This window comes from Gobio gobio, assembly GCF_949357685.1.
Source record: "Gobio gobio genome assembly, chromosome: 4".
Taxonomy (NCBI): Eukaryota; Metazoa; Chordata; class Actinopteri; order Cypriniformes; family Gobionidae; genus Gobio; species Gobio gobio.
In genome coordinates this window covers 35,730,701-35,741,677 of record NC_137100.1, presented here as the reverse complement: position 1 = coordinate 35,741,677, position 10,977 = coordinate 35,730,701, and the positions used below count along the sequence as shown (strand labels likewise).

Below are 10,977 nucleotides of genomic sequence, written 5' to 3'. Positions count from 1 at the left end.
CCCGTAGCCCTTTCCAGCCTTGTGGAGGTGTACAATTTTGTCTCTAGTGTCTTTGGACAGCTCTTTGGTCTTGGCCATGTTAGTAGTTGGATTCTTACTGATTGTATGGGGTGGACAGGTGTCTTTATGCAGCTAACAACCTCAAACAGGTGCATCTAATTTAGGATAATAAATGGAGTGGAGGTGGACATTTTAAAGGCAGACTAACAGGTCTTTGAGGGTCAGAATTCTAGCTGATAGACAGGTGTTCAAATACTTATTTGCAGCTGTATCATACAAATAAATAGTAAAAAAATCAAACATTGTGATTTCTGGATTTTTTTTTTTTTTGATTATTTCTCTCACAGTGGACATGCACCTACGATGACAATTTCAGACCCCTCCATGATTTCTAAGTGGGAGAACTTGCAAAATAGCAGGGTGTTCAAATACTTATTTTCCTCACTGTATATATATATTTACAGCCAAACCAAAGGGGGGAAAACTTTGTAATCATGATTCTTATTACTGTAATAGACCTTTAGTCAAGGTAGTAACATATTTTTGACAGGAATTAAATGAGGCTGTGAGGAATAATAAAGCGTGTTTATTATTAAAGTAAATTTTTAAAGGCAGTATCACAAATTAAATATATATATTTATGTAAGTTTTTTTTTTATACAAGAATTAGTATTTGGCATTACTGTAATAGGAATTGGAGGGTAAAGTCTCCTGAAAATAGTCATAATGCAAAGGATCCTAATAGTAGACTTTTACATTAATATAAAAAAAAATAATCTTTTTTTTTCTTTCTTAAATTGTAAAATGTGTCCTGATAACATCTTTGTGAGCTCAGGGTCAAAGGTCAGCTCAGAACTCTTTAGCGGTATGTTCGGTAGTTCTTCTCCTGCACGCACAGGGTTACAGATGATCCAACACCAAACCCAGCATACAGCGGTTCCGAGAACTTGGCCTGAAATCTGTGGATGAGCTCCATTGTCTCAGACACAGTATGAAAGGATACAGATCCTCCAGCATAATCCAGGTACACACCGATCCGTGTGGCACGAGCTGCTCCCGGCAGATCTTTATCCATCTTATTGTGCCAGGCGGAGTATCCAGAGTCTGAGCACAGGAGGCTCCAGGATTTATCGTTGTATCCCAGAAGACTGTTCGAGTTCTTGCCTTTACGGCTGATGCTTTTGTAGGCAACTCCAATGGAAAATTCACCGTTCCACTCTGCCTCCCAGTAATGGCGTAATCCACTGAGCGGCTCTTTGCACAGTATTTGGCAAAACCCATCGAACCGCTCCGGGTGATCTGGGTAGAACTGGGTTGTTCGCTTGCGGATTACCCGATGATTCCCGTCTGAAAGGTATAGCTCTTTATAGGCAGTGTTGAGATCAAATGTAAGTTTACAAGAATCTGAAATAAAATTGTAGAAAAAATAGGCTCATTCCACATTTGAAAGAATAAAATGTTATCTGTAAAGTGAAGAGATTAATTCATGTTAATTTTCTATACACTCACATCTGAGGAAATCCAGTCTTGATTTAGGCTCTGGAAAGTCAGTTCTTATCGGAGCTGAAAATATTGCACAAGCGGTACATAAATGATCAGAGGTGCCCTGTAACATACTTTTTTCTTAATAAACAGGAATGTAGACCCCCTTACCATTCAAACGTCCTCCAGACCTCGGAATCAGAATGTAGACTGAAGTATCACTCACTGAAAAATGAATCATGAAAAATGAATCATGAATGAATAGTACATAAAATATAGCATTATGTAGGCTACACTACGATCAAAAGTCGAGTTGACTTTTTTTTTTTTTATTAATTAAATTGTATTAATATTGTACATTATACGGATGAGAGTATGGTGAGAGTAATAATGCTGTTCTTTTAAACTTTCTATTCATCAAAAAAATCTTTAAAAAACATACAGCTGTTTCTTGAGCACCAAAACAGCATATAGGAATGATTTCTGAAGGAGAATGAATTATATTTTAAGGCAAATTCACACAACAGACGCCGACTAACAGCAACAGACGCGTCTGTCGGGGGTTGTCGAATCAGTGTGTTACTCCTCTCTGTGTCTGTCAGCACTAGTTTTTGCCAATTAAAATAGATAACATTTTAAATTATATAATAATATAACAATATTACAGTTTTTACAGTATTTTTGATTAGAAAAAGTACAGCCTTTGTGAGCATAGGACACATTTAAAAAAAAGGCAGTGGCTATTTAAGTGCAAATCAGTGTAAATAGCGATAGATGCTATTTACACCAAGTGTTAATAGCAACTAGATTCTATTTACACTAAGTGAAAATAACATTTTCTTAGCGATAGATGATATTTAAACTAAGTGCAAATAGCTGTAGATGATTTACTAAGTAAGTGAAATAGCATACTAAGTGAAAATAGTGATATATTCTTTTTACAGCATGTAAAAGTAGTTATTTGTAATATGTGTAAATAGTAATTAGATGCTATTTATACTTTATTTTGACAGATACATACTATTTGCACCTCAGTATTGTTGTACATAAACAGGATGCAATAATAACAGAATGTAAATGATTATATTTATTGAAATATATGCCGCCTTAATGCCACGTATCCCTAACTTTATAATAATGCTTTTACTATTATTAAACATTTCGTTAGGCACTTTATTTCCATTTTTAGAACATTTCTTAATTTTTATTGAAAGTAAATGCCTTTCCGATGTGATATGTGATAGGAAAAGAGAGAAGAGCGTGCTCTGCAAAAGGTGGAATCGAACCCGGGTCGATCGCGTCAAAACCTAGATCTTTAAGTCTTATGCTTTACTGACTACGCCACTGAAAACATTGATATAAGCTTGTTGGTTTTTTAATCTTGTTTTTCCCAAACAGGCATTGTTAGGCGGAGCTAGTGCAAATAGCACTTACCAACAAGGCACACTATTTACACTCCGTTTAAGGCATATTACCAACCACAAACATTTGAACAATAGTGTGTATGACACTGTCTGCTTCATTGTTTGCATTTACATCCATGATTTATTCTGGAACTACAGGGATGCAGAGCTGATTATATTTTGTTTGCAGTCTGTGTCTGATGCAGAGCAATGCTTTCCAACCCTACTGTTACTATTATTTTGTGCATTAGAGATCCCATGTCTTTTCCTTAGCCTCTCAGTGGTTAAGTGTTATAGTCTTCATGGTTACCTCGTTTGGAGATGTTTCCCAGCTCTTTTTTGCAGATGTCGTCCAGGTGTTCTTTCATGTCAGAGACGGTCTTGGTGATCTCACTGAAGGAAAACTCTGGGTTTATCAGCACTTTGGGCACCATGGGCTCCGGTGCAACTGATAGTGTAGTAAAATTCTGCACAAATAATGGAGACACTTAACAAAATCTGTGCTGATAAGTAGCTGCCAGTTAAATTTCCAGTCAGGCTAGTCCACTGATTTAAACTTTTTTCAATGGCAGAAATCCATAATGATAAAAATAAAACTGTTCGAGTGGCTGTTCTTTACCTGTAGGAAGTGAATGTTGTCCTCAGTGTCAAGTATTTGACGTAGTTCAGCATCTCTCCTTTGAAGCTCCATGATCTCTTGTTCAAGTCTCTCTATGTAACCCTGAGCCTGTTAGTACATTAAAGCTATCACAGTCTGAGAGTGGGGAAAAGCAACTGTAACAACTCTATAAGTACAGTATGTGTGAAACTGATCAGTTACAGTAATTGTCAGAATAATTGGCACCCTTGGTAAATACAGTGGCAAGAAAAAGTATGTGAACCACTGTGCAATCTGTGAAAATGTGAATAAATAAATTTTGTCGAAAACGTCACACTAGACGTAGGCGGAAGCACCGCCCCCGTATTTACAAAACACACATGCGAAGACTAATACAAACGCCCTTTAACAAAAAAAAAGGTAAAACAACGATGTCGGACGATTTTGAAGTTGAAGATGGAGTGTATTTTGGTAAAGGGCGTTTGTATAAGTCCTTGCACGTTTGGTTGGGGCGGTACTTTCGACCTACGTCGAGTGTGACGTCTCAACGTTATTGCGCAATCACTGGCGGCCGCAGAGCAGCGCAAGATGTGCATTTAGGTTAAAAAGTATATTAATATGTAATTTGTTTTTTTTTAAATGACAGATCGTTTCGCTAGATAAGACCCTATCCTCATCTGGGATCATGCAGAGTCTCTCCAAAGCGCTTTGAAACTGCATTGATTTGGACCTTCAACATTTTGGTTGCAATTGAAAACCATTATGTGAAGAAGAATCCTGGAATGTTTTCCTCAAAAAACTTATTTTCTTTTCGACTGAAGAAAGAAAGACAAAGATCTTGGATGAGATGGGGGTAAGTAAATTATCAGGAAATTTTCATTTTGAAGTGAACTATTCTTTCTATTCCTTAGTAAAAGTTGGTCTCAGCAGCTTTGGGAATAGGTTTTACTAAGAACTTTTACTGCTATTTAGGAGAACTCTTAGTGCTAAGATAAAATGTTTTGTGAATACGGCCCCTGATGTGCAACAAAAGATTGTTGAGTTTCACAAAATTGAAAGTGGCTGTAAGAAAATTATTGAAAATCCCCATTTCCATCATCAGGGCAATCATTTAGAAGTTCCAATCAAGTAAATATGTTACAAATCTGCCTGGAAGAGGACGTGTTTCTATATAGGCTGTGTGCCAATTCAAAGGCTGCATCCTTCAAGGGCCGCAGACTTCAAAGGCCACGAAGGTTGGACCGAACATTGTTAAATAATCTAGCCTACAGAGGACTGTTCTTGTTGGTTAGCAACTGTGACATCTGCCGTTGATGAGTGACAGTAACGTTTGTACTAGACTTTTTTGAAAGTTATATTAAACTGTAAGACTCCTGAATTCGTTCCAACGACAGTAACGATAGCAGTTTGAAGTTCGGTGCACGTTCTGTGTTTTTTAGCTGGGTAGAATGGATTTAAAACTAATATATCTTTAATCTGACTCCATTTTATCATAATCTCGAATTTAGGATAGAATGCCAATTGGTTGTTTGGTCATTTATATTTAATAGTTAGTCACACATTTAATCATTCTGTTTTAACCTTTTGTTGCAATTATACTGTTCCGTACTGGAGATAATAATTACAGTGTAATTCAGAAAGGATCAAAAATGTAACAATTTATTAACAGTCAGGTAATGTATAATTCCAATTGCATAATCAATTCAAAGATAATCCATACACAACATTAAATACTCTGTAGCAAAGAATAAGATATTGATACCTGACTTCTGAATATTACACTCTGCGTTATGGGCCAACCTCGTTACAGTATTGCACCCCGAACTCATTGCTACATCGCTTTAAGTAAGTCCGACCAGACCGAAACCTCTTTCAAATGGAAACATCTGATAACAAAGGGAATTTAAATTGAATCAATCTCCCATTAGCCTGGATTGAAAGAAGAGACCAAATGGCTCCCAAAGCAACACCCATCATAATATGCAAAATATCTCTAAGCTCTAAAAACTCTTATTACCTTCTTGTATACTTCTGTGGGGACGAGATTTTTGTACCAGTCACACTGAGACATTTCAAACGATATCAAACACATATAATACTGTATAGTGAGAATTGACATTAAATCCAATAGATTTTGGGTATATTTCGTGATCTCCCAGCATGAAGTGGAATAGGATGGGGGAAATTCAGGGGAAGGGAAATACATGTAAATTAGAGCCATTCTCACTCAGTGTGACGTTATCTCAGATGAGATTGATAATTGTATGAGTGGATTTTCCTCCACCAGACAAAACTCAACTCAGCTTTATTTATATAGCACCATTAAAAACAACAATTGTTGACCAAGGTGCTGTACATTATATCAAATATCAGCAAATTATAGCACCAAGTAAAACATAAATTAGAACACAAAACAGACCAGACACAGCACAAATCAGCTACAATTAAAAGCCAGAGAAAAAAGATAAGTTTTGAGCTTTGCTTTAAACTCGTGCAATGTAGAAGCAGTTCTAATAGAGACAGGTAAGCTGTTCCAAAGTTTTGGTGCAGCATTGGCAAAGGCACAGTCTCCTCTCAGTTTCAGCCTAGACCGGGGAACATTTAACAGTCTCTGGTTAGTTGACCTAAGAGACCTTCCAGAATTTTGAATGGATAGTAAATCTGACATATACCGGAGCTGATCCATTCAATGATTTAAAAACCAGCAGTAAAACTTTAAAATCAATTCTATAACGAATGGGGAGCCAATGCAGGGATTTCAGAACTGGAGTAATGTGCTCACGTTTACGAAGACCGGTGAGGAGCCTGGCAGCTGCATTTTGTACCATCTGCAGACGGTTCAAAGATGCTTGATTGATACCCATAGAGGGAATTACAGTAGTCCAGCCTTGTAGAAATAAAAGCATGAATCACCCGTTCAAAATCCTTAACAGAAAGGAATGGTTTTACTTTAGAAAGTACTCGAAGATGAAAAAAACTGGTTTTGACAATGGTATTAACCTGTTTGTCAAATTTAAGAGCACTATCAAAAAACACGCCCACATTTTTTACTAGTGGTTTTACACATGAAGACAAATAACCCAAATTTGCACGAGGCAAGCTAGCTGCTTCTGAGGATTTAAAAACTATAATCTCTGTTTTGCCTGAAAACTGTCTGAAAACAAAACTTGGCTCTAAATATGTTCACCATGGTCCATTGCTGTATATAATAAAAATTATAAACTATATATATAATCGCATCTTAGTAAGATATGTCAACTTTTGAACTGCTGAAGTTACTGCTTTTTTATTTTTACATTTGTATCATTAGATATTTGAGTAAGTTGAAACCCAATACTTTTGTTTAAAGGTGTAATTCTGCTATTTCTCTAAAATGAAAATCCTGTTGTGGCTGGCACGCAAAGAAATCAGGGGTTGGCAAGGCCGCAAAGGATCCATCTAATGTATCCTTAATTTCCCATCTGGAGCATCTCAAGCATCTGGAGGCTTTATATATATACAGCTAGATCTTTCATGTTGTGAGTCTATTTTTGTACTTGAGGTCCTGGACTTCTTGTTCAGATACATGGTATCATGGATTCTAGCAAATACCAACAGATAAAGCATCTAAACCTGACCGCTTCTGCTAGAGATCTTATAACGGACTGTGGTTGGATCTTCAGGAAAGCAATCCAAAACAAACGTGAAAATCAACATAAAAATGGGTCACTGAGCACAAAATTAAGCTTCTGCCTTGGCCCTGCCTCCAGTCCCCTGACCTGAGCCCTTGAGTGGAGTGAACTGAACTGAAGAGGAAAGTGTACCAAAATGGAGCTAGGAATCTGAAGGATCTGGAGAGATTCTGTATGAAGGAATGGTTTCAGATCTCTTGTCAAGTGTTCTCCAAACTCATCAGGCATTGAACGAGAAGACTCAGAGCTGTTATCTTGGCAAAAGGAGGTTGCAAAAAGTATTTAATAAAAGGGTGCCATTAATTGTGGCCAATGTGTACTGGAGAAAAACATTTATTTCATAAAGATATTTTCCCCATATTTTTTATTATTTTACTTCAATGAAAGGCTAGATTTTTGTGAATTCTTTGAATAAAAGATCAAAAGAATAAACAATGCAGCTTTATTTTCACTGCCTTCTTTGTTCATATTACCAAGGATGCCAATACATGACTGTATGTCTTTTTTCCATGTCAACACTAAAATTAAACTTGAAAAACAAAATATTTTTTTCTCACCACAGCTCCCCATATTGCTGGGGGTTTAAAATGGATGGAATTAATGCATCATTGATTTGAATTAATTCACATCTGAATGTAATGTGTATGCACCTGAGCCATGGATGCATGTAGATTGGCCTGTATGAGCTGGCTTATCTCAGCATGCCATCGCTCTACCGCCTGTAACATCTCACTGAAGATTTTATCACTGTCAGTCTGTGCCCGCTGTGCATTTCCCTAGAGAAAGTGCAAAAATCAGCATTAATCCACACAACCATTTCATCCACTTTTTTAAAGTGGGAAAAAAAGACTTTCAACAAGGTTTATTAACTAACACTGTAAATATTTTGTTTCCAAATTTAAGATTTTTTTTTTTACTGTACATTTAAAGTGCCCCTATTATGCTATTTTAAAGTTTCCTAATTTAGTTTTGGAGGTCTCCAACAACGGGTGTACATGCATCAAAGGTTTCATTTTCTCATAATATAAATTGCACATCACCACAATGTTCAATTATTCTCAAACGACTCGATGGGTGAATCAGTCTCTCTAAATCCCTCCTTTCCATGAGCCTTCTCTGCTCTGATTGGTCAGATAGCCAAGTCTGTTGTGATTGATCTACCGCGTACAGCGCGCATTTCGGAAGCTAAACGTCCATTACCATAAACCCCAGCTCCGACTGTCACCTGATGACTATTTTACTGTTATTTGTTTCATGTCATCTTTATTTGATGTTTGATTCATCGCAGGTTCCCTCAGTCATACGTCATACATACTCCCTTGCACATTTTACACATGCGTACTCTTCAAAAAACTCCTGATTGTTGACATGCGTATATATATTTAATTAAATATATAGAATTTAATGTCAGCTTGCTTATTGAGCCCAAGAGCACAATCTGATTAACTCCATATGACATTTTAACAAGAAATTATGCTTCTTATCACAACTTGAGAGCTGTAGTTCTAAATCGAATGTTTGTTGAAATGCCAAATCGTTGAACTATGTTGGTAACGACAGAACTAGGCTAGTTGTGATGGTTGTCTTAACGATGCTTTTGGGTTTCACCCCAAAGCTTCTTTAGGACTCTCCGGACTGGACTAACCTTGAGAACATCTACGTTGTGTCTGAGTTCTTGAAGTTCTTTCATTCGATCCTGGATAATGTGCTGAACCTCTGTCTGGGTTGCAACCAAGACTTTCTATAATCACACACAAAACAACAAAAACAGAGAGATCTGAGATTATTCATTACAGCAGCTAGTTTGCTAGACAACATATTTTCCAGGAAGATAAATAATACAATAGGGTTATAATAATACAATAGTCCTAACATCAAAGAAATCAATAAGAGCATAAAAAAATCTGTGACAGCCCACAGAGTGAGGCATATAGAGTAAGGCTAGTTGTCAGTTGACTTTTTAACTTTAGAAAATTCCTCTGGATAGGTAAATTTTTTAAAGTCAAGACATACCTTAAAGATTTATGATATCTTCAAAAAGCGATTTTACATTTTTACTGTTATTGCCGGGAAACAATTTATTACATTCATTATGAAACAAAAATACCAAACCACTGTTTTGAATATGAATTAATAAAAATAAAAAAAAATTATAAATGCATAAACCAGTTCAGACCAGTTCAGACTTTTACGAAAAAGGACTTTGACGTTATGAAAAATATCCTTATCCTGGGAACACAGTTCAATCTTTCAGTTAAAATCGTCCTTCAATGTAAAGTTGACTAAACTATAATCCTGAAATTCACGAAATCACAAGTTTTTCTAATTTAATTTAACATTTTTAACTAGATGTTTGAAACCAACATCTAAAACTACTAAGAGAGAAAATACATATTTGGGTAATTGGACTTGATAGTTTCTCAGATATGACCTCTGTGACAACTTGTCCTGGTCTATTCTCGACAATTCTAATCTCCTCATGTCTCACCTGTTTCTCTGTGCGTTCATCATCTGCACTGACTATGTTGTGGCTGCGGTGTTCTCTTACTGTACACAGCACACAGATGCACATCTGGTCTGAGCGGCAGAAAAGCTCTAAGCCTTTTTCATGCTGAGGGCAGATCTTCCGATCTAGGTGTCCTGTCTCGTCCACCAGTTTGTGTCGTTTAAACGTGGCTGATTCATAGTGAGGCTTGATGTGCGTCTCGCAGTAATAGGCCAGACACATCAGACACGACTTCACCGCTTTGCTCCGCCGACCGGTACAGAAATCACACAGCGCGTCACGCTTGAAGTAAGGAAATGGGGTGAGCTCACGTGGGGGCGGCCGAGGCTCCGGGTTGCCTAGTGTGGGTGCGTTACGTCTGAGTATGGGTCGAGGAGTGAAGGTCGCCTGGCACTGCGGACAACTATACACACCGAGGTGGTCAGAATGGTCCCAGTAGATCTTAATGCACTCCAAGCAGAAGGTGTCTCCACACGGGATGGTGACGGGGTCTCGCTGGGTGTCTGTGCAGAGTGGCAGGTGTAGTCCAGGTAGTCAGATTCTGCCATTTTCTAAAAGAAAGACAGGTGAATTGAAAGAGTAACTGAAACAGGAACACACCTGTATTTATAGATTGGCACCGAGGGGGGAGTTTCTTAACTACAACACAGTGTGAGCTTAGATGAGGGTTTAAGAGGCACATGTATCCTGTTCCAGGAAGTCACTTAGAACAAAATTAGAGCAAATGTTAAAGCAAGCATTAAACTGATAGTACACCCAGAAATTAAAATGATCATTTACTTGCCCTCATGTCATTCCAAACATATATGATTTTTCTTTATTCTGCGGAATTTTGTTCATACAATGAAAGTCAATGGGGTCCAAAAACAACACTGGATCTATTGACTTTCATTGTTTGGGGGGGAAATTGGTTCAAAATACCTTCTTTTATGTTCCACAGAATAAAGTATATCTCATACAGAATTGGAATGACACGAGAACAAAGTTACATTTTTTGTTAAAGTGACTTAAAGTAAATGGTAAAGTAAACTAAAAAGAAAAAGACAGCCAATGTGCTCTCCCTCAAATAGAGAGCACAAAAGAGTGTACAGCCAATGTATGCACTGCAGCGAAATGTGAAACTGTTTTGTCTGTAAATATGGAAAGCGATTAGAATAAATTTGTCTAGTCAGTGCTTGCATTCTGTGAGTAAACTACTGTGACATGACAGCACAGTGTGTACTGTACACACTCAGCCTAGTGTCATGCAGGTAGAGGACAAACACAATTGCTGGATCTGAGAGAGGCAGAATTTCAAGGTCAAACTGTTTGGTGTCA

At 37.3% G+C, this 10,977-nt stretch overlaps 1 protein-coding gene across 1 annotated transcript; it reads right to left on the bottom strand.

Moving 5' to 3' along the window:
* Window positions 1-570: 570 nt before the first annotated feature.
* Window positions 571-10,208, bottom strand: ftr84 (finTRIM family, member 84; the record flags this gene model as incomplete). The annotated part of the gene is given in 9 exon segments (XM_079814293.1): window positions 571-1,404; window positions 1,510-1,563; window positions 1,654-1,707; window positions 3,196-3,352; window positions 3,505-3,612; window positions 7,805-7,930; window positions 8,800-8,895; window positions 9,643-10,175; window positions 10,178-10,208. Coding segments are annotated over 9 exon segments (1,704 nt in total). The 3' UTR covers window positions 571-859.
* Between the last annotated feature and the right edge of the window lie 769 nt (window positions 10,209-10,977).